The sequence below is a fragment of the Lagopus leucura genome, unplaced genomic scaffold (genome assembly GCF_019238085.1).
Source record: "Lagopus leucura isolate 7727_CA_CO unplaced genomic scaffold, USGS_WTPT01 Super-Scaffold_100009, whole genome shotgun sequence".
NCBI classification, from domain to species: Eukaryota; Metazoa; Chordata; class Aves; order Galliformes; family Phasianidae; genus Lagopus; species Lagopus leucura.
Window position 1 is genome coordinate 24,469,710 of NW_024962266.1, and position 24,367 is coordinate 24,494,076.

At 52.0% G+C, this 24,367-nt stretch overlaps 1 protein-coding gene across 4 annotated transcripts in view; it reads right to left on the reverse strand.

Annotated features, from left to right (window-relative positions):
- The window catches only part of SSBP3 (single stranded DNA binding protein 3), a 49,783-nt gene that overhangs the window by 14,067 nt on the left and 11,349 nt on the right, over positions 1-24,367 (reverse strand). For 2 of the 4 annotated variants that reach the window (XM_042873093.1, XM_042873092.1), the window contains exon 5: positions 2,618-2,707. The exons of the other annotated variants lie outside the window; for them this stretch is intronic. In XM_042873093.1, the coding sequence (XP_042729027.1) occupies positions 2,618-2,707 (90 nt within the window). The remainder of the gene's footprint in view (positions 1-2,617; positions 2,708-24,367) is intronic. 4 annotated transcript variants of the gene reach the window in all.

The following is a 24,367-nucleotide window of genomic DNA, read 5'->3' on the forward strand; positions in this document are numbered from 1 at the left end:
TAAAGGTCGCTGCTGAGCTGCAGCGCAGGGAAGGCTCTGCCTGCGAGCCGGGTGCTGCAGACAGACTCCTCTCCTCTTGTCTCTGCTCCCCCAAGCTCATGCTTGTGTTTTTCTGGGCCATCAGCTCCCGAGAGCTGCCTCTCATGTTTTTTCACTTTGCCACCTTCACTCGTGGGGCTGTAGGGGTCCTTGCACCCTGGGGAAGCAGTGCAGGGTTTCTGCAGCCAGCACTGGAACAGGCTGGTTTGCCGCAACTGCCATCTCAGCTCCTGGCTGGTTGCCACCACGATGCCAGGACACGATCTGTCCCTGCACTAGGACCTCCAGAAGCATTCTGTGCCTGCTGTCCTTAGGCAACCTGAGCCCTCCAAGTCCCTGGTGCCTGCAGTATGGTGCAGAAGGGTGCAGGAAGCTCTGCACTGCCAGCTCTGCACTGCTGGAGCAAGATGCTGATGCTCCCCGATGCTCACATTCCCTCCAACCTCCATTTTTCCCTTGCAGGAGATGGGCTGACCAGATGGAGATCTCACCTGGCTCCTGAGGTTGGCACGTAAAGGGTTGGGGAGAACCACTGTAACTGTTTCAGTCCTCTGCATCTCCTGTGACCTTTTTGGTTTCACTCTCTTAAGTTCAGTGCTTTAATTTCCTCCAGAGATAAGAAATTAACCCTGAGCTGCAAACAGCTCGATGCAGAGCCTCCAGCCCACCTCTGCAAGAGCTCGTCTCGAGCACGTCTTGAAGCTGGAACGAGCCAAGCACCCGCAATAAATCAGACGGATTTTCATGGGGGTGATGTTCTGCCTGTGTTAAAAGGTGGGATTTTTCTTCTCCCCTCCTCCTCTCTTTTTCCAAGGCTGGGAGGAGAAACCAGATGTTGGAAGGCTTTCAGGAAAGGCAGTCTCTCGAGACGTCACATGTGATCCATATGCGTCGGCACCCAAACCTCCTCCGCACCTAATCCCAGAGCAGCGACCACGCTCCCTCCCTCTCTTCCCCAAGCTCTGGGGGTGGGTAGCAGCTCCACGCATGGTCTGCTGCTATTTCTGTAGGGTTTTCAGGAAGCCCCCAGCAAAGTTCCTTAGAAAGAGGAGCTGCTTTTGAGCCCCCATCGCAAAGGCAGCCCAGCTCCTGGTCCAGATGCACCAAAGTGGAGATCTGGGATGGGCTGTCTGCACTTTGAGCAGACCCTCTGTGCCAAAACACTATGAAGAGCCAAAAAGGAAAGCGGGGGGAGGCCTCGGAAGCTGTCAGTGGGAAAATGTCAAGACCCGAGCATGAGCTGGGGCATCACAGCTCCTCTCCCTCACCTTCTCCTCTTGGTGAAATCCAACCCAGGCTTTTGAAGCCGTGCCCTAACTTCTTGCCAATTCTGTAACCCTCGCAGATCTGTGTGAAGTGGGAGCTTGAGAGGACAGTCATCTTTGCAACGGGATGAGATCAGGACTTTTGGAAACACATTTGTTGGAAGTAGCGACTTGGCACTTGAATTGCTGGCAGCAGCTATGACCTGCGAGATAACATCTCTTCTGCTCGCTTCATCCCGTGTCACAGAGCACTGCTACAAGATTACCCTGTTTTAGGGTTAGCACTCAATATCGGATACTCTTTATTTTGTCATACGCAAGTTCAGGAAATGGGATCTCTCTAAAAAAAGCAGCAGCCCTCCTTCCCCCTTCTCCAGCTCCACGCACACAAGTTGTGATACCACGCTGATACCGCTCCCATAAATCACAAGCACTTTATCAAGTTTGCCTGTCTACTGCCCAAGAATTTCTCCCATATACAAATCACAAACCCAGATAAAAAAAGCAGCTTGCCAAAACAAATATCCCTTTCAACTGTTATCCCATTTGTTACACAGACAAGTGCTTATTCCTCAAGAAGGAAGATCTTAAATGCACCATGAGCTTACGGTGCTACGAACCACTGCGTATCGTGACATACAAAGAGATTCCAAAGACATTAAAAAAAAAAGCCCCACACTTAACGCTTTGACTTCTAAGTGCCAGTTGGAAACCCTTCCATTAGCATCATCCAGTCATATGTTACCCTGTCTTCTACCTGAGCTCAGCGTGGGAGAAGGAATGCACAAGAGAACTCTGGGGACTTTGCTAGGTATTGGCTTACAAGGTGCCTCCATGGCATTTGGGGCCTTGCACTTGGATCGAATCCGCTTCTGCCTGCAGCCACGGCCCCCGCCAGCATTTGTTAATGCTTTCGGTGATTGCATTTGGAAAAAATCAAGTGGTTAACCAGAGGGGGAAAAAGTTTCAGGAATCAAAATCCAGAATGTTTTCAATTACGCACGTCTGTTAAGACCAAAGAACAAATACAATCTCAACTCAAACACAAAACAAGCAGCTTTGGAAAAACATCAATTGCAAATATACAGTAACCTCTTCGAGCAAGATAAATTCGCTTAGGGCCACGCAAAACCCAGAATGTAAATGTGGAAGGAGAGCGGGGCACTGGGTATTCACAAACAGGTCATCTACAGCACAGGGCTTTGCGAGGCTCCCCGTGGGGACAAACGCACGGTGCTGACGGCAAGGCGCGAGCGGCTCGTGCATCCATGGACGCCCCATGGACGCGGGTGCCGGGAGGAGCAGCAGCCTACCTGGAAGAAACCTGGTGGGATGGGGCCCCCGGGCATCCCGTCGTTCGGGGGAATGTTTCCAAGCACGGGACTCGGGGCGGCAGCTGCGCTCTGCAGGGAACAAAACCAGGACAAACACGTTGGGTTCGAGTTGGAGTTCAGGAGCTGTGTCAAGGCTTTTCAATCACTTCTCTTCGCCCACCTCCCCCTGTCCACTCGCTGCTTCAATTCTGCACCACAAAGAAAACACTCCCCAATACTACAACCAGGGGTTTTTGTTATAAAATCGCACCCAACCTGCGGCTTGTGCATCCCTGCTGCAAGCCCCAGCGAGGGCACGAGAGGCTTTGCCACAAAAAAAGGAAGGGGCCAGCTGCGGGTTACCCAGACAGCCCTGCTTAGCAACTGGATTAATATTTACTTCCCGCCCGCAACGCAGGCCGATGGACGAAGGCAGTGTTCTGGCAGGGGGACCAGCAGCAGGGCTGGCCATGGAACAAAGGGCACCTGCATGGCACTGGGGGCATGTGGCCGTGGCGCCGAGGAAACATCGGCGCGGTGCAGGGCTGTGCCCGGGTGGGAAGGGGGAAGAAATGGACCTTGCCTAAAAATTGCTGATGGCAAAATGTCTCTACTGGGTCAGTAATCATCCTAAGGAATAGAACAAACAACTCGACTCTTTTCCCTGACAGTCACACTACTGTTTGCCTTTTGAAAATTAATCCCTCCATTTCTGGGGAGGTTATAAATGAGCTTTGGTGATGTTAACTGGTTTGAGTCTGCTCGATCACTATACCAGCCCCTCCTCTAGGTTTTACGATGGACTTCATACCCAAAGCTATGCAACAGAGCTAGCACCCCTTCCTCTGCTCATCCCAACGGCACCTCAAGGAAATCCCATGGGCAGGGATTGCTCCATGTTATTCTAAACCCAGAGCTTGGGCAGGGTGACCCCACCAGACACCGTGTCCCACCAACAGTGGGGACAGCTCCATTCGCCCACCATAACCCAGGTGGGATGGACAAAACCACATGCACCAGCTTCTGCTGTGCCCACCCTGCACCTGAGAGCTGTGAGCATCCTTCAGAACAGCATGGGCTGGCTCTCCAAACAAGGAGCCTGTCTGTAAGAACTGACCCCTGCCTGTGCCCCCCATCCTGCACCCCACCGCGGGGCGAGGAGAGCAGGGCATCCCAAGCAGCCTTCCTGCAAAACCAGTGAAGGCCAGATCTGAGTGTTTTTACAGTTAATAAAAAGAAGTCCTGGCAGGAAAAATAAGTCTACCCATTCCAGGCTCTTTTTATACTTCAGACGGCAGCAAAAATAGAAAGAAGAGGGAGTGAACCCATTTCTCCCCCCTTCCATCCCCCCAAGTGGGTCAGCTATAAAAGTAAAACCAAATCTTAATCCAAGGCCATGAACATATTGCAGTTTCTCTGCAAAGCAGATGAATGTTCTTAATGCAAAAATATATAAGACCAAGCCCCCAACTGCAGCGAGCCCATTTGGAATTTCCTTTATTAAACCCTCTATCACGCAAAACGCTGCTCTCCAAAGGCGGCGAGCGGCGCAATAAAGCTGCCAAGGTGATATTTTATGGTTTCAAGAGATTTCCAGCACACCATAATCTCTTGCTGGGGAATCTCCTGCAGCAAGGCAGATCCCAAGGAGCAAGGGGACCATGGGGATGTCACCGGTGAGGTGCAGGGTTGGCACTGCACAATGAAGGCAACAGCAGGCCCAGAACCTGGCCAACAGAACCACCAGGAAGCCTGGTTTGGGTACGAAGAGTGCCTGGGTCTAATAAAACAAACACAGCTTTTATGCCTTTGTGATGAACTGAAGTATGCTGCACTCCTCCTCCCTCTGCAACAGGGAGCAGGGGGAGGAGGGCGATGCAGCCAAAGAAAATCTTTAAGCAAATGAACATTTTTCCACAAAACCACAGAATATTTTTCCACGATAAACACCCCGAAATCTCACCTATGCATTCGCCGTGTAAACGTGGATTTAACGTGCCTTGCACATGTGGCGCTTGGCAGGGCTCAATAATTAAAAACCCACAAGTGCCCTGAGCATATTGTAGGATGGGAGCCAAATTGGTCAGCCCTTGATGAATGATTTACAAGGCTGCGAAGTGACATTTTATTTCTTTTTATTCCCCTCCCTATCACCACCACTAAGGTAAACACCGAGGCACCTTTCGTCGTGCTGGAGCAGTGCTGCAAAAGCCCTGGACTGTGCCCAGGAAGAGGGAAAAGGTGGCAATTGGGAGCACCAGGAACAAAATGCCTGAACCCAACGCTGCTTTCCCCAAGCCCAAGGGTGCACACCCCACACCCAAGCTGCTCACCCCAAACCCAAAGGGTACGTGCCCCAAATCCAAGGTGCTCGCCCCAAGCCCGAAGGTGCATGCCCAAATTCAAGGGTGTATGCCCCAAACCCAAAGGCATACACCACAAACTCACGGAACCCTTCAGCATCTAATTCCTGAAGATCCCTTCATACCCTCTTGGATTACTTTTACTGCTTTAGCTAAGAAACTTTCATATAGGCTTCTCCCATTCACCCGCAGAACTCTGCTCCCTTCCACCAAACCAAACATCTGCAAGAAATGGGACCCTGAGGAGCAAAACCAAACCATGGATTCAATGCCTGGGAGAGTCCAAGCCCATCCCTGCTCCAGGGCTGGGCTTAGTGCTGCCATTTGGCTGGAAAGGGATCGAGCTAATTCACCTCGGCACAGGGGGGCCAGCATGCCTGCACATTCACATTTTATTAGATGGTTAATTTGCTCTGTGCTGGAAAGAAAACGCAGTTCCTAGGGCACGCATCTATAGATACACGCATACATATATACATATTTCCTACCTACATCGGATTTTTTCCCCTTTTTTGGTGTGATGACAATCTAGATCTCCACGTTTCGCTCCCAAATCTCGGCGCTCGGTTAACACAGCAACTCGGTACGCCAGCAGATGCCGTCTAAGCCTTTAAATCGTGCACTAATTGCACTAATTGAGCTAACAGTCTCTGTTTCGTCTCCCTACCCTGAGTCAACCAGCATCTTCTGGTACTGCTGTAGAGATCCAAGCTGTTGACTGCAGTGTTATTTTGTCAGCCATTAAATGATTCATCAGAGTCATTAATTGATTTATTACTGCTGCCTGCAAGTATAGCTTTGCAAATAAAGAATGATGTAGGTCAGAAGGCAATAGAAATTGGACAAAACAACACAGCCAGGAGCTGGATACTTAAATTATCCGTAAGAGTCCACTCACGGCAGCCCACCAACATCGGGCTACAGGGGGAAGAAGCAGAGAAAAAGAGCGATGCGCTGCGCAGCCAAAGCCAGCAGCACCTCTGCCGGGATGCGCTGCCAGATCTCCCCACCCTGGGGACACAGCGGCGACGGGGAGGTGACGGCCACCACTGCTGGCAGCACACTGGGTGCCCTGCCATGGTGCCTCCCACCCGCAGGCAGTGCGAGGTGCAGTGGGATGCCGGGAGGACGGCTCCGGCCGGACAGCGCGTACATCTTGTGCAGCCATGTGGGAAGTGAAGGCAGGAAACGGCTCTTCCGAAAGCGGAGCGTAATCGCAGGCAGCGCATGAAATTCATGTGCGTTAATGCAGCAATACGAAGCCTAGGGGCAGGAGGCTTTAAATCTTGGTTAGTTTTTTCAGCTAAAATCTATCTGGGATGTAAAAGGGCTATTAAAACAGTCTTATTTTCTTAACCTAATCCTTTGGAAGAAGCCAGGTTATTCAACTCTATTAATTGCGTTTAATAGCGGAAGGGCAGGGAGGTGGCACAGCCACGCCGCGTACCCTCACTCTCCCACCCCAGTGCCCCGAGCTGCTTCATGCCACTCCAGCGTCACTGCAGTGTGGGGACACCCAGCGACCCGCTGCCCCTTGCTGGCCCAGCTCCACTCTTCCACGCCAGAACAGGGATGCCGGGGACGCGTCCTGCCGGGACGAGGACCGGGGTTTCATTTATGTTCCTGAACGTGGAGCTGAGCTCCGTGCTGGGCTCGAGGGCTTGGCAGGAGCGGGTGCTATGTGAGCCCCTCCCGGCGCCCGCCGGCTGCGGCGGTTTCCTGCCCCCCCCGGCAGATTCAACCTGCGATCAGCATCCTCCCTGCGGCACCACCCAGGCTGACGGCTGTGGGGCTGCTCAGACCTGGGCTGGGAGCACAGCAGAGCAGGATCTGCAAGGCAAGGTTTGCAGCAGTGGCCAAGAACTTAGGATACAGGAGCAACTCACATTTGCAGACGCTCCACTGGCATGTTCTCAGTGTGCCCTCTGTAAGCCCTGGCATGAGCACAGCCTCTGGTGCACGCAGAGGTGGTGAGCACAGAGCTGCGAGCTGGTACCTACCCATCTGCTATTTATTATTTGGCATGGAGGAAATAAACTAGTGTGCAGGTCAGGACTTAAGCAGGTCGTGTAAACAGGTACTACTGAATTAAATTGGACTCTAGTTAAGCCTTTTCATCTCATTAAAGCTGCCTTCATCTCACATGGTGAGGTTTTAAATTTAATAACAGGACACTCCCACACCTCACTGTAACCTGATTAACGCCGGGGGACGGCAGCACAACGCCTGTGCCACGGGGGTGGCTGTTCTGCATGGCCCCACCTTGGCGTGGCTGCAAGCATCTGAGCTGCATCGATGCAAAACCAAAAGCAGAAGCACGGCGGGGAGGCCAGGAGGATACTGCTGGACGTGGGGGCACCTGGGCATCCTCCCACGTTCCCAGCCAGAGATGCTTTACAAACACAATGCAGCACACAGATGTCCCCACAGGGATGGGAGGCACCGGCTCCATGGGCGCCAGCTCTCTGCATTTACGCAGCAATGCTGTTTTACCACGTCCTGCATAGGGCTGCCCCCTTGTAAGTACAGATCTGTAACAGGTTGCTGCTTCCTTGGAGGAATGCTTCCAAACTAAGCTGTGAGCGACAGCAAAATCGGTGCTTACGTGATTTTCACAACTTTCCCTTCCTGCATCTCCCAGCACAGCGCACTCTGCCACGTGCTGCCAGGGCTGACCAGTGGCGAGGCCACATCTGGCTTAGATGCACCCGGTGAGCTTGTTGTGATGCCTTGAAATGCATCGCCTGAGAGCACAGGGAAGGAGAGCAGTCAGGGGAGCGCATGGGGCGACTGCTGTTCTCACTCCTCAAAAAAGAGAAAGAAAACCCTACCCCGTATCTTCACATCTGAAGGCAACGCTTTATAAAAGACCAGAAAAAAAACAAACCAACAACAACAACAAAAAAAAAAAACCACCCAGCAAAGCATTCAATGCTGTTTCAAGCTTATACAGTTTTTTTTCCCCCCTTGTAAAGGATAATCTGAGACAGCAGCTCCAACAGAGCAGCTCCAGCCACAAAACAATAGGATTTTAATCTCTTAAGTAGGCGGCCCCCTTATCCCCGGGAAGGAAACCCCTTCAGTCATTTACAAGTTTGTAAATAAGGATCTTGGTAGCATCTCGCGGACATCTGCTCCGCAATCCTGACAGTGTTACTGCTAACATTTACAAACATCCTTACGCAAACACACATCACTCTCTGCTGATCTTGCTTTATCTAAATATATCCCAAGGAAATAACTTGGCAGGGCTGCAAAATTTCACAGCAACCGAATTAAAGGGGAGAAGGGTAAAAAAAAAAAAAAGGGGGGGGTGGGGGGGGGAGGAGAGGAAAGGGATAAAAGCAGGAGGTGCAGGAGGCTGAACGCAGCCAGCCTTGGTTTGGTGTGAGTACAGAAAGGTGACGAAGGGGAACTTGGGGGAAGTTCAGCAGCAGGCTCTTGGCCTTGGTGCGGGCTCACGGATCCTCCCCACTTCCCCACAGCCGGACTGGACACCCCTAATTAGCTGCTGTAAATACGCAGGTATTAATTACTAGCTATTCTCCTCTAATAAGTCCAGCAACAGACGTGCCAAGCTCTTTTCCAGCAATCGATACTATCCATTTGAGGGTCCTCCTGCCAAAAAAGTTATATAAAATAATTATATAAATTTTTCATTAGATAATGCAATCGCTTTGGACTATTAATCTACCGCCCATCCATCAGCACGGGGTGCTCGGCTCCTCTGGTGGCCACGCTGCTGCAGGGGGAAGCAATCTGTATTTTTCTCCCACACCAAACACAAGCTTTCTTCCCCTGGATTTGCAGGGAAGGGAAAAAGTGCTGGCAGCGACGCACTGGAGTTTGCACCGAAGTTGTGTGTCTTATACCAGATGGCCACATTGAGTCACATTGGCCACAGCGCTCCCCACATTGAGTTCTCCTATTCACCAGCCTTCGTAAAACCAGAATTAAGGGAAAATTTCAAGGAAAACCATCCCCAGCTGCTCCCAGGCCATGGGAGAGCCATGCCAGAATTTGGGGAGAAAGAGAAGGATTTGGGGGCAGGTTCCTTCAAAGACATGTTTCAGCTCTAAGCCCATCAACACCGGGACCAGATCTTGTTTGTGAGTGCCACGCAGCTCTGACGCTATGTAAACACTAATAAACTGAAAGCATGCCACGCAGCTTTAATTTTGCTTTCAACCAGGAGGCTGTTGGCTTTGGCAGATAGGCTTCTGTTTCACAGCGCCTATACAAATCGCTGCTTCTGTTTTTTTTTTCTGCCTTGTTATAGTTTGAAATTGCCAAGTAAATTTTGGAAAGGGTTTTGAGCAAGGCGAGATTTCAATTGGTTATTTAATTGAAAAAGAGAAAAAGGCAGATAATCCACGGCTTTAGGAAAATGCCACACCACTGCACCAGGTGCACTTAAGAGCAGAGCTTTGCCTTGTCCCAAGGATGTACCAACAACCAGTGGGGACGCTGCCAATCTCTAGGCTAGACAGCACAGCACAACGTGCCTCCAGGGCATCCAGCACACAGGAGCGACTGCCACATGAAGGGAGGGTGGTACATATTGGAAATATTTTCAATTTCTTCCTACTTTTGGCACTTTGCATTCCAACTGGCTGATCTTACCCATGAAGCCCAGTCACAGCAATGCAGCTTTAGCTGAACGCCAAGCGATACACGATAGATTGGGTTGGAAGGGCACCTAACCCTCACCCAAACCCCCTTGCAGGACTCCTGGAGGTGTGGCTTTTTTTGTGTGGTTTAGCAGGAAACAGCGTCATCTCCACCAAAGCCAGCCACTTCCATGGCTGGGAGGCGGGATGCTCCCCCATCACAAAGCAGGACGGCCCCGCGTGCCAACCCGACTTTGTGTATTATCTCCTGCCACAGGGAAAGGGGAAATTAATGCAAATACTATGGACATTCTCCCATTCTTGTCGTGCATTTGAATGCCAAAATATCACATTTGCTTAAGCCTATTTTACTGCTAGCAGCTGGCTGTTATTATTCCCCAACACCAAAGGCAAGGGCAAGAGAGTCGGTCCCGAGCAGGTGAACGCCATCTGCCCGTCCCCGACAAGATGCCCGCTTCACTAAGACAAAAAGCCGGCAGCTCAGCAGTGATGCTGTGCAGAGCCAAGGGCTGAACTCCGCAGTCCTCAGGGGTCCCCTCCAGCCCCCACCAGCAGCATCTCAGAGCACCCCAAAGCTGCACTTGGGCTGTGCACCCATCCCGCTCCTCCAGCACGCTCCACCCCAAGATGCTCCCCTGCAGCAGGACCCCAGCAGGGTACACCCCCACGTTTTCAAGGGGAAGCTCACCAAAAAAAAAAAAATCATCTTCAAACGAAGACGAGCATAACTGCCCATTTCTGTTTTCTCCCCCATTGTTAGCAGCAGAGTTTGTTTATTACAGTTATTCGTAGGGGCTGCCCCAAAAAATACTGTTTCCCAGGTCCAGTAATTGCTTGAGGCGTTTGAAAATTAATAGAGCAGCTCAAGAGCTGGACAGGAGGAGTAAATCTGACGTAAGCTGCCGTGTAATTCAGCACGGCGTGCGCTCACGGGTGGCTTTCTTCACACCCAGTGGAGCCAGAGGCTAATGGAGCCTGGAGGCCGGTCAGCTCCCCAGCACCAGCACGGAGGGATTTCTCAGGTGAAGCAAAAGCAGTTCATTTGCAGAGTGTCTGTAACTATGTTAGGCATGCTCTGCAAGAGGATACAAGGTGTGCAGCCCTAGGACAGAGGTAGAATTCAGCATATAAATGTATGAAGGGAAAGGCAGTACATCCTCGTCTGTGTACCAAAAACACACAAGGATACTGAGGACAAATAACTACGGTCTTTCCTAGCTGCTCTTAGCCAAGGACAGCTTGCTGGTGTTACATGTCAGCTGAGCTCCCAGCCCAGCATACCCAATGGGGACTGGGCACCTCCAAAGCTGCCTGCAAGGGGCTCTGATAGAAGTGCCTTTTGTTCATCAGTCACTCTATTTCTGACTGCTCACTGAACACTTTGGCGGATTGAAACTCCAAGCTGTGTTTCTCTTACAGCTTACAAAATGTAATTATTGCACTTCTAAGAGCAACTCTCTCCATCCAAAGGTGGTTAATACAAACTCTGCATTTATGAACTGGGAGCTTTCTGAAGCAGGCATCGGAGGAAGTACCCTATAAAACCAGCGTGCAAACCCCTGCCCCTTGACCCAACCATAAACTATTACGCGAGGCAGGAAAATGTAAAGTCTTGGGAGCATAAGAAAAAATGCACTGCTGGCTTTCAGGCAGTCGAGTGGGAGAAACGACACAAGAGTGCTGGGTATCACTGTAAGGTTTAACATAGAGTTAAGAAAATCCTGCTGCAGAATGGGTGGGCACAGGGTCCACCAGATTAATAGGGATGAGGGACTGGGGTGAGCCTGGCAGCTCCAAGGGGTGAGGATGATGGATGGGTTAGTGATGGTGATGGGAGCTGTGCCCACAAATGAGCGGCAATTTGGTGAGGATGGAGATCTGATGGCCACGAGCTGCTCATGGAAGGTCCCTGCTTGGGTTTTTTCCCCCATTTTAACACACTGCCTGATTGCCATAAAGAAGTGCTGTCCCTCTGAATCACCGTCCTGGGAAAACTTCTGCCAGCCCCAGCAAGGAAGTGACATCAGGGCTGAGGGGCTTTTGTGCATACAGCCCCCTGCCAAGCTGCACAAAGAGCCAGGAGCTTTCTAAAGGCTCCCGTGGCCTGGAAGGGCCTCTGTCTTCCCCCAGGCTCCAGCTTTTGTACGGCCCTCAGATCCATCAGCTCTGCTCAGAGTCCAGCCTCTTCTGCCTACAGTGGCTGCAGATTTTACCTCTGGGTGAAAGCGGGGAGAAAGGAGAGGGCAGAATGGGGGCATGGGGAGAGCTGGGAGAAACAACAGAACGCACTCGGAGGATAGATAGGCAATGGCTCGAAAAAAGTGCATCGCCGAGGAGACGCTGGGGGCTCTGCCAAAAGGAAAGAAGTGTCTTCCCATTTGAAAACAAGAGTTAATTATAGAAAGAAAAAAAAAAAAAGGGGGGGGGGGGGGGAGGGAGGGAGAAAGAAAGAAAGAAATAGGAAGAGGAAAGCGTTAAAACCATCTGTGCCACAGGGAAGAGGCCGGGGCTGCGTGCGCAGGCGGCAGCGCCAACAGCTGTGCTGGAGCCGCCGGCACCGCAGGGACCGGGAGCAGCGCGGTCCCTTCCCTTCCCGCCCCGTCGGCAGGGCCACGGCACGGCGTCCCCCGGCCCACCTCGCCCCGTGGTAACCGCTGCACAAATATTTACCTAGCTGGCTTTTAAACAAAACCGAAAAGCCGGAGAGTTTAAAGTCCATGTCCCGAACTGCTCCGGTCTCGCTCTCGCCTCGCGGTTGCGTTACCACCGCCCGCGCTCCCGGCTTTTACAGAAATTCCTAGCAACTGGCTGAAATAGCACTCACAGTTCCTAAAGAAACAAGCCAAGCAATTAAGACCTTGTGTGATGTCGGCAGCCCGGCGCTACTGGATTTTGGAGGAGAGCAACTGCTCCTCCAGCATCCTGAGCACACGGCGGGTACCGCGCCAGCAAAGGAAAACCCGCACGATGCTCTCCCCTTTGGGGGAATGACTTTTTGGCACACGACTCTGCTGGCAGAAGAGATGGAAGGGCCTGTTAGAGCTGGAGAGATGGGCATGGAGCCACGGCAGGACGGGCAGCAGCACCATTGCTGTGCTGCATGGTATTTTGGGGACGGTGGGGCTGAACGATGCCTGAACACGCAGCCAGTTCATTGCAGAGGAGGCCTCACGCTGATGAGCTCGTATATAGATTCACCGCAGAAAATAATTAGCCATAATTAAGGGCTTCTGGTTTATGGCTCAAACAATTGTTTAAACAGCAGAGCCCTGTTCAAATTAAGTTCAGGACTTGCCAATAAATATTTCTTTACTGTGTTACAGCTTAGTTTCAAACTCCTGCTCCAAGCAGCCAGCCCTTGCTGGAGAGGGACTGCTTTTCCTGCAAGGAAGCACAGAGCCATCACAGACATGCGAGCTGCTTGGCTGGACCCAGCACAAACCTACTGGTGGCAAAAGGGAGGAGAGTGGCAGAAAAAAGCCTGCCGGAGCTGGAGAAAATGCCAGCAGATGAACCATGGTAGAGTACAACGGTTTGGTGTAGGGACTGCAGCAATGGAGCTGTGCTCACCAGTCTGTCGGGCAGCTGTGATGTTCGGCACCAAATGGTAATGCCTTATTCAGATTCCTTAATAACTGGGAGATGCAAACAGTGAGGGGAGCAGCACTACTCAAACCTATTCTCAGATAGACAAGTATTTTGGCTCAAAGAGCAGAAGCAGCTTCAGGCCCCTCCACACAGTATCCACCACTGCATGTCCCCCTGCTCTCGCCCCACCTGCAGCACTCTCCCTATGGAGAACATATGGCACGTCGCACGTAATTAGAGACATAACGAGCAGAAATAATAAGCAAGTTTAGTTTCTCCTTCACCACGCACTGCTCTTAGAAAGCTATCGCTCCTCGATCTTCAACACAAAGTCCAGAACATCACACACAATGAATTCTTCAACACTCACCTATGGGAGCCCCAAACACTGTGCATCTCCTGTCCCCTCCCCACAAAATTCCCCCCATTCCCAGATTTGCAGCAACACACAGACATTTCCTGTCATCAGACCAGAGAAGTCAACTCTAACTAAGTTCAAGAACACGTCTCTTGTGCTCATAAGTTTTGTATTTTGGAAAGACAGGACAAAACAGAGTTAAATGCAAAGACCAATATTCATATTGAGACAGCTTCTAATAGGTTTCAGTTGGTTAAGTAGCTTTGAGATTTTTGCCTTGAAATGCCATGCTGCAGGCACAGCCGTACACTGTCCAGATGCACTGAGGGTAATTTATAGAACTGTGCTCTCTGGAGTAAAGAGCCATTGAGGGAAATATCAGGTTAGTAGGATAGCTAGAAGAAACCTGGTCTGGGTAAAAACCCGGAAGCTGCTTCACAAACTGGGAACCACAAGGGTTTTTTCCCCCTTTTCTACTAAAATCAGCTCCATTAACCCTATGTAGATAGGCAGGAATCTGTAGGCGTGCCACTGTCGCCAGGGAGCCAAAGCCATCACAGTCCTGCAGCCCTGAGCAAGGCAAAGCCACCACTAACTAAAGCCCGAGACGCTGGGCAGTGTCACCTCTTTGCACCCACAGCCCCTGCAGGAGATGGCTCGTGGTGCCACTGCCCCTTTGGGAGAAGCCTGGCTGTAGGGATGGATGGTGCACACAGAGCAACTCCAGGGCCAGAGATGCTCTGCCTCAGGCAGGCAAAGCCACAGTGATTTAGCACCTCAGAACTAGCATCTACAGAATGCCTGTAAATCTGCCCAGTGAGGATGTTTCCCAAGAGCTGTTTTTAAGATGGATTACCTGAAATCAGGCCAAATTGGTCTCACCAGTTCAGCCCAGCACAGAAGAGCCTGGTACAGGGCAGGGGAATATCACGGATGGGGAGGCCACTGGCAAGCGGAGATCTACGGAAGGCAAAGCCACTCTGCAAGGCTGGAGCAAGGCTCGCAGCCAGGGAAGAGAAGAAAGCTCAGAAACCCCTGGAAACAGATCCACGAATCTACTTAGGACCTGGGAGCATCCTCCTGCTAGCTGCCGAGCCCAAGGGGACCGCCAGCACTGGTGGCTGGGGCTTGTCACAAGCGTCATCTAGCAGCGCTGTGGGAAGCATACACAGAAAATGACCGTACCATAAACCAACTCAACTTTATGACATGAACGTTTTAAGACGTAGCAAGAGCCTTTGTACTGTGGACATAACTGCAATATATCAGCTAGCAATCACTTACACCAAGATCTAGCACTCCAGATTTTGCAGCAAAGGCTGACTTAAAGACCCATATCAAATACATTATGATACCACTGTTTCCTGTTACCCATGCTGATGATTCAATTAATTTGAAAACATCAGTGAAACTTAATTTCTCCATTAACCCTGCAGTCCCCAGCAAGAGCAGACATGGGACAGAGCAGCAGCCTGCCCAAGTTTGTCTGGGCCCGAGGGAACGGAAGGGAACACAGATGCAAGAGGAGCGAGACATGGAGAAAGCCTGGGCAGCACAAGGTCTTTTCCAACTCCTTTGTAGGAATGGCAGGAAAGATGGAATAGGGACTAGGTTAAAGACTGCAGGATAGCATCTTTGAAGTGCTTTAGCCTAAAAACGCTTTTACACAAACAGCTCGCTCTTCAGCTTCCACTTTCTTTGCACTAGCGCAGCTCAAATTAAGCTGGAAAAAATCAAACATGATACAGAGCACAAGATGCCCTGGATGCCCCTATCCTCCCTACCAGCCTTGACCTGCCGCCCGTGGATCGAGCAAAGAACAGCAATAACAACATGAACATGAGCAAGGCGACCGAGCCACCGTGGGATGTGCAGCCTCCTGCTGCCAGCATCCATCCCTCCTGCCTGCCGCAGAGCCACGGGAGCCTGCCCAGGTCTCGCCTCGCAGGCATCAGTAGGGCTAAGGGTTAACGGAGACCATCGGAAGGAGCATGAACTCAATGAAGGCAAGCTGTTCTTTTCGGAGGGATGGGGGAAAAGGTTGCCCTTTCAATATCTGCATTAATGGCTTCCATAAAGCGACCGCCTTCCGGATGGCCGAGCGCGCGTCCGTCCGCCTCAGTCCTCGGGTCAAGCAGGGCTCACCCGTGTCTTCCTGGGGCTGCAGAGCTCGCTGTGGAGGAACAAGCAGAAGTGACACAGCCGCCTGGCAAGCTTCCCTCCTTGACACGCAGCCGGAGAAGAATAGTCAGCCTTAACCAGAGCCCTCCCATCTGCTTTTGTTTTCCAACGTGTGCTTCAGTCCCGGGCTCCGCTAAGCCCCTGAAGTCAGCGGGCATCTGTTCTCCTCCACCCATCGCAATCTGCCAGAGACTGCCACTCTGACAGCCATCAATCACACTGTAATGTGCTGACCACAAGACCCAGTGGGACATAATTTTCAAGTCAAATGCAGCAGTTAGCATAAAATAAAGCACTGCCCTGTTTTTATGATTCTGCAGCTGCAGCTAGGGACTCTGTATGCAACAAAAGTGAGGGGGAAAAAAGGCACAGGAAAATGGCAATTCTACTCTTCTGAGTCATAACAATTATGACATTGTGATAAGAAACGTTTTCTATGAATTTTTAAGTACCAGTAATCCTGTTTTGCAATTGTCCCCTGGGAACAAGGCGACAGATTGAATGGGGCTGACAGTTATTTCCATCCTGACAAACACGGCTCCGACTCGCCGTCTCCTCCCTCGCCCTCCGTGCGCAATGCTCAGTGCAGAACTTCCCGGCCCCTTTCCAGCACAGAGCCTCACAGACCGCAAGGAGCAGCACTGCGTGGGGTTCTGCTCAGCAGTGTGTCCTGACAGCCAGAAGGGCCAATGGGGCCTTGGGGAGCAGCAGGACCATAACAGAGGGGGCTGAGAGGAGCCCTCATGGCAGCCACAGCTCCTCAATGGGAGCAGAGCTCTACTCTCTGGGGATGGTGACAAGCCTGAGGGAACGGCACGGAGCTGCATCAGGGGAGCTCAGGGAGTGCTGGGACAACGCTCTCAGCCACAGGGTTCAGGTGGTCCCACGTGGAGCCAGGAGCTGCTCCTTCCAATTCAGGACATTGTGTGACTCTATGATGAGCTGCTCTCCGTGCCCTCTTGCACCCAGCAGCCCTGCAGAAGCAGACCTGTCCACCCAGCACAAGCCAGACCCAAAGTCCGTATTTATTTGTACATGCACAAAGCTGCCTTCAGCTGTGCACATGGGGAGGAACGGAGCGAAGTCCCTTTCATGCAAACCTTTCCTTCATAAAAGCTGCAGCTCTGTGCTACGAGGAGAGTCAGACGCTTGGGATACCTTCATTCCATCCATGGCAGCCACCCTCACCTGGGCCTGGAAAGCTCGCAGGCACCAAGCCAGGGACAGCACAGACCCACCATTCAGAGTGCTTAAAAACACAACCAGCCACCCTAAAACCCTGCAGATTTGCCTCACTCGCAGGGAGATGGACCACAAAAGAACACAGAAGAAGGTGCCTTTTCATCAGAGTACTTTAAAGCGGGAACAAAATCACCTCCTTTGTAAAACGTGCACCAGCGTCAGAATCAGCGCAAGCCAATGACTTTGTTTTGCAGGGAACCAGATAAATAATGGATGATGAAGGAGAGCTGCCTCAGCTCCGCTCTGGGCAGCCCTTCCCCACACACTCGGCTCGCAGCCCTGAGGCAGGCACCAGCCCCAGCTCTCACGCTCTGATGCAGTAACAGAGCCCTTTCCAGCTGCAGCCATGAAGAACTCAAAGATACGTCCATAAAAACCCCATAAAAAGGAACAAGTAAGTTTCCCCATCTCTCCCTGCACTCAGACCCGTTGCAGATCCAGGACAACACCAACACTCGTTGTTCCCCTGTGCAAATAGGGCCCGTGCTCCCCACTCACCTACAAAGGAAGCCTGGGCCTTTAAGCGTTATATAGCCAGAAGACATTAAAAACAGCCTGTCAATTTAGATGCAAATTTATTTTAGATGCGACAGAGGGCTTACAAAAGAAGGTGCACTATATGCTGTTTTCTTCTGCTAACACTATTGTGATGTGGCTCCCAAGTGTATTAGAGCGTATTAGGATGGGTGACTGGGTAGCTCGTGGGATTGGTAATGGGATACTGAGACTTTCACCTCCAGGTCAGCCTCCAGAGCAAATCCAGCCCAGCTCAGCAGCGGTGGGAAGCCTTCACAGTCCCCAGGCTGCCCAAGTTGGTAGCTGTCAGTGAGGCTGGTGCAGAAGTGTGGTCAGAACCACCATCACTCTAAACCCCTGCTTTTTCACCACGCGGCTCCACACCCTGCCTCACTGCACTCATCCACACTCTTCTAGGCAAGTCATCCCAGGTCCTGCATCCCTCCCTTTCTGCTTTGTTTCCCTTTGCCTTCCTCCAGCCCAACACCCAGAGAGATGCTGCCTGCAGAGAGCCGTGCTTCCCCGCCTGTCACTCTTCCAAGCATTTCGGAAACAAGCAGGGCTGGTAACAAGAACAAAACCTCTCATTTGCTTGGGCTTTGATTACACAAAGGTACGAAGTATATCACAGAAACTGCCTGACAGGAGTTTTATTTAGGTCTTATTAATCTCACCAAAACATCCGCCTCGCTCTCCGCTTCCAGGCGCAGGACACACAGACACATGGCAACGCACCCAGAACGGAGCCCCACACAGCCCCACTCCTGGGGCACCACCATAACCATTTCTGCAGAAAGTTTGGCTCTGGCTGCTCTGGCCAATGGCAGGCATCTCTTTAATCAATTCAAATCACATTTTCTGGAGATAAGTGTCACACTCTCAGCTGCCAATAAAAAGCAAGCTGGACAGCAGCAAAACACCCCATGCATGCTACAAAGTCACCGTGCAAGCTTGCAGGGTGATTATATATAGTGTTCACCTCTGCAAAAAACAAAAATAGTTCCAGCCCAATTACCAAATTTCAGACTGCTCTGATCAGGGGGAGCCACTGCACCCCAAGCTGCTCCCCACCTGCTCTCCAGGGCTGCCCTTCGGGATGGTGTCTGCAGAGAGCCAGCTGTGTGCAGGGAAAGGTGTTGAGTGTGCCATCAGCATATACACAGGGCATCAGCTCGTTTTATGGATGTAAACTTACAGACAGCTCCACAGTGTTAAGCTGAAGGCCCAACAAGGTTCCCACCAGCACGTTTCCAAACAAAGAGCTCAGCCAAAAAGCTGGTATTGAACACCTGAATCACAGAATCATAGGGGTTGGAAGGGATCAACCTGTGCCAATGTCTGACATGCATACAAAGTGGTATATAAGCTGGCAACACACATGGGGAAACATTGTACAGAGTTCCTTCAGCCTCCCCTTGAAGGACAGTGAGTCAGTTCAAGGGCCTTCTTCAGCCCAGCACACCTCATTTGGAAAAGGCCACGAGAGCTCACCTTGAGAGCTTTCACATGTTCTACAGCTGAAGTTGTCCTCAGGTTTCCTATTTCTCCTTAAAGGCCCTTTGGTTTTGTTCAGAAAGTGCTTTCTTCTCTTTCTGCTCAAGCCACCCACTCCTGCCTTTTATATCCCCGGTGAAGCCATGCAGAGAGAAGTGCTGGTGCTTCACTGCAGCCATCTCCAGCAGCCAACGCGGAGGTGAAGCACACCCTGATCAGGGGAAAAGCTCCAGGTGCCTGCCGACACCCCCAGCTCTGAACACCTTCTTCAGCACAAAATCAAAAATGACGTGTATGCCAACAGTCTCACCGTGGAGCCAAGCCAAGAGGCAATTCAGGACTACATGCTGCAAAACCACTGTGTTTGCAGGCAAAACTCATCTTGAATTTTGGGTTGACCTCCTAAATGCAAGCGTTCTGGGGATGCTCATGACCTCTTGCAAAACTGATGGAAAAGCACCCATAATCCAGAACAACCCTCATTGGGAGGTCAGCACATAGCTGCAAAGAATCATAGAATCACTACGGTTAGAACAGATCCCTAAGATCATCAAATCCAACCTCAACCCATCTCCACCACATCCCTCAGCGCCGCATCTCCGAGGCTCCTGAACACCTCCAGGAATGGTGGCTCTACCACTAACCTGAGAGGAAATTTTCCCTTATATCCAACCTGAACCTCCCCTGGCCAACAATTCCAGTCCTATCTCAGGCACACCGGGGTCCCAGCACAGAGCCTGCACAGGAACCCAGAGACAACCCTCACAGCAAAACCACAAACACACACATTTCTCTTTAAGAGACCACCTGACATTTTGCCTTGCTGGGGAGGGAGTTTGCCTGCAGGTTGCAGAGAAGGGAGCCAGCCCCAGCCCTGCACCAAGGACCGGTGGTACAACAGCAGAGCCGGGGGCACCGCTTGCACCCAGCGAGTGCTTAAATCCCTGGCGAGGCTGCACGAGCTCCAGCCGTTCCCTCGATCCAAGCGGAGCAGATGGCACTCACAACACTTGCGGTTCCGCTTCCCAGCCGCCATCACAGAGCTGCTTCTCACAAGGGTGGAGGCGGGGGGGGGAGACGGCGTGGTGTGGGTTTTTTTTTCCCTGGGAATTTTGATTTTTCTTTGGGGACGAAAAAAAAGGAAAAAAAATACATATATATATGTAACATTGTGTGGTTAATGTGCCCCTGGCAGTCAGAGCGCAGTACTCTGCAGACAGACCGTGTTTGCCAGCTGTCCAGCAGTCTGTCCAGTGACCCATAAGCTTGAGGCTGACCACTGGAAACCCCTTATCAGGAGAGACAAATCCCAGAAAGCCTCACAACGCAGAGATGGAGGAAAGAAGGGATGAAGTGATCAAAATAAGGGCTTTCTAGGGATTTTGCCTACTTGCCTGGATTTTCTCCCGTTTGATCACTCATCCCTGCTTGCTGAGGGGCACCTTCTGCCTCTACTGCCTTCATGAGGAAGGCAGGGATTTGGGAGAGGCGTGCTCCAAAGGGGAGAGAAAGGCAAGCTGTTTCAGCTCCCTAGTGCCTCAATCCTCCCAACGCCAGCACAGACGAAAGCAGTGAGAGATGGGGGCCGGATGCTACATGCCATGGATGAGGTGGCACACCACTGTCCTCCCCAGGGATAACCAGCCTCTGCCAGTCAGCACGACTGCACAGGAAGGAAGCGCCTCACTGGGGTCATGTTAATTGCTTTTGCTTTCTTATCTGGAGGTGGAGCTCTTTAAGCTGGGGCTTCACCCCCAGCAGCACCGCAGATGGGAACTGGGGGCAAGCACATCTCTGAGCCCTCTGCTCTCCAGTGCCCTTCTGTGAACCAACCCAGTCTGCACCTCCTTCCAAAGAGCAGTTAGGAGCCCAGCCCTTTCCATCTACTGCAAGCCTCCAAACTGGGGGTGCACAAACTGCACTGCCTGGCAGCATCATGCTCTGAAAGCAGAAGCCAAAGGACCACAACACCACGGGGCTGAGCCCAGTGCACTCCTGCAACATCACCACCAGCAGCATGGAGGGATGCGAAGCCCCAGCTGTCCTGCACACTGCGGTGAAGCTGTATCCCACCACAATGGCCCCAGCCAGGTTCTTCTTTCTAGTGGAAACCAACACCTAGAGTTACACTTTGGAAGCATAAATCTGGGCACCACAGACACCAGATTGTGTTCAGCAGTTGCATTCTGCACAGCTTAGTTACACATAACAAAAGTACGTGCTCCGCGCTGCCTCTTTCTTGCCTGGGGATGAATAAAATCTGAAAGATGACAGATCAGCACCTCCATCCCAGCCCAGCCCCACGCTCGCTCTGCTGGAGATGCAGATAAACAAAGGCAGCTCTCCCCGCTGTCCGCATGCAGCTGCCGGCACCAGGGCACGCCGCACAAAGAGGTCTGCAGTGACAGGGTCGGCAGGGCCAGGCACCTTCTCCGTGCACAGCAGCGCTGCTCTAGGGCTGCTTGAGCTCATGGCCCCTCGGTGCACACATAGATTTGAGAGGCCAAGGGAGTTTTCTGCTGCAGTTTCTTAATTTAAGTGGCAGCTGCAGCTTTGCATGGGTGCTCGTAACAGCGAAGGAAACAGCATGCTGCAAGAAGCCAACTTCTGGGAGGCTTCCATTAAAACACAGCCTAGAGTAAGCGTAACATCACTGCACCGTGCTGCCCCAAAAGCTGTACTAAGAATTGCGGAATGGCTTGGGTTGGAAGAGACCTTAAAGCCCACCCAGTTCCAACCCCTGCTGTGGGCTGGTTGCCCCCCACCAACTGCACTGCCCAGGGCCCTATCCAACCTGGCCTTGAAGGTCTCCAAGGATGGGGTATCCTCGGCTTCTCTGGGCCGCAGTTCTGGGGGAGGAGGCCCTGGCACATCACAGCTGGAGTAGGACATCACTTCATCACTTTTTCCATTGCTGCAGCCCCATTGTGCCCCAGCCCAGCTCCCCATGGAAAAGGCCCATTTCTGGGCAGTAGATGAGGGTAGAACAAGAGAATTTGGGTTTCTGAGGTTTCAGAAGTGCCCATGGGAACATTTCCAGCTGCAAAACAAGGGGGGAGGACACATTACACTGTGATGCCAAAAAGGCAAACCCTTTGGAGAGAGCAAGAAAGCGTATGTGCCACCTAAAAGGTAGCACAGCCACCACCTGAGCTCCCCATCCCCCCCCCCCCAAAAAAAAAAAAAATAAAAAAAATGATGCCAGGGAGGCAGCAGGGCTGGGGCAGGGCAGCTGGGGCCAGGGGGGTGGCAGGGCCCCCGGGGCCATGCCGAGGAATGCCCGCGGCGCCGGGCGCTGGGAGCCAACCAGCTGGAGAGCCGCAGCCTCATGAAATAATGAAATGCCAAACCGAGCCCTGCATCTTCCACAGTCTCTCAGGTCACCTACCAGATTAGGAGGCCTGTTGCTAAGGCAACCATATCTTGCAAGTGCTAGCTGAACTTCCCCATAATTTTTAACCCTTTAAGGAGAAAATAAAATAAATTAAAAAGGTTATGCTGACAGCACAACCTGACGGGGTGCAGGGAGAGGGGGGGGGTGGGGGGAGTGGAGAAAAAAAATGAAATGAAAGCTGAGCGCCCCAGAGCTGCCCCGCTCGCTGCACGCCGTGCTGGCTCCCTTCCAGGAGGCTAATAAAATTATTCAGCATATGCACGCGCAGGCGAAACCCAGCAAACTTTCTATGTGCCTGGCAAGGCAATGGACAAAAAAAAGTCGGGTTGTGCATATAAAATGGGGACAAACAATACGGAAAATAAAAATTAAGAAACAAAAAAGCCCCAACAACAACAACAACAAAAACTTTTTAGCACCCCTGGCTGCCTTGCAGACGTCGGGTGGGGAGGGGACAGATGGCCGACGCTGCACCCCAGGACGGGGTCTCCTCCCTTTGGAGCGCCCCACGGCTGTGGCTGTGCAGAAAGCAACATGCCGTGCACGGGAGGGAAGGCAAATCCTGCCCGGTGCTGGTGTCAGCGGGGGGATTTTAGGAGGCTTTCCAGGAATTCAGTGCGCTGCGGGGAAAAACGACCTCTTGCACGTTAATGGTATGAAGGGCCTTGGGGAGGGGGGGAAATAACATGCTGCGCACTCAAGGCGTTTTCTTGCTCTGCGAGAGTGAAGTTGAAGCATCCCAGTGTAATGCACAGGTCCTGGGAGGGAGGATAACAATCCACGAGGGGCAGACAAAAGCAGGGAGCATCGAATATTGGGAAAACGAGAAAGGCTGGCAAACAACAGTGAGAGGAAAAAAAAAAAAAAAAAAAAAAAAGAGGAAGGCAATGCACAGGCAGCACAAGGGGGAAAAAAAAAAAAAAGAAGAGGGAGGGGAGAAAAAGGCATGGAAACGAGGAGAAAATGTGGAGCAGCATAAATCAGGAGCGCGGGGGGAGAAGTGCCTGGAGGAGAGGAGGGAAGCAGGGCCAGGGAGGCAGAAAAGCACGTGCTGCCTTTTCAATATAAGAAAGGGCAGGCAGATGCAGCTCGGCTCCCCACACCCCTGCGCTGCTAGGGAAAGGCCCCCGGCTGTGTCCAGGAGCTCGTGGGGTGCATCTGGGGCCAGGAGCGGTGCTGGGGGCTTATCAGCGGGCTGCACGCGGGGCTGGGTGCGGATACGGCCCCGGCAGAACCCTGCGGGCAGGCGGCTGCCGCCTCCCCCAGCATCTGCTCCGAGCCAGAGTCAGAGTCTCCTTAGCAAAGGAAGAGCCTCCGCTGGCACCGGAGCAGAAGACGCTCGATGGAAAAAATTAACCGTGTGATAGCCGGGCTTCGCGGCACATAAACCCCGCTGCACAGCAGCTTCAGGCACTGGTTTCACGTGGCTTCCTGGCTCTGCCCTGCTGCAGGCGTGAACAGTAGGCAGGCACGATGCTCTGCACCGAGCCACGTGCTGAACATTGCTGAAGCCTCCTTTCTTCATCCCCTCCCCAAGCCTAGCACAAGGCAAGTGCAGCAATCCCTGCTGAACCCCCACAAATGCAGGTATTGGGGTGCTGAGATCCCACGCGCTGCCTGGGCTCCTGCAATCACAACCCTGGGGCGAGATGGAAACTTTCCTTTCTTCCCATCAGCCGCAGGAGCTGCAAAGGTCCATGCAAATCCCTTGGAAGGCTCTGTGGTGCCTCCCTCCTTGCTCTCACCTGCCCAACACCACGCCAAGCGGCTTGCAGGAGCTTCCTTAGCTGCGTCTATCAACACCAAACATCTGTAACCGGCAAAATTTACAACCAGAAATAAAGAGGAGTGACCTTCTCTGTGTTGAAAGACATCTAGGTTCTTGTATTACAACGATGGGGACAAGCAAAATTCATTATCTCTAATAGCTGTCCTTATAACCAGATTAAACACAAAGGCATCAATTTCATATTCCTTGACCTG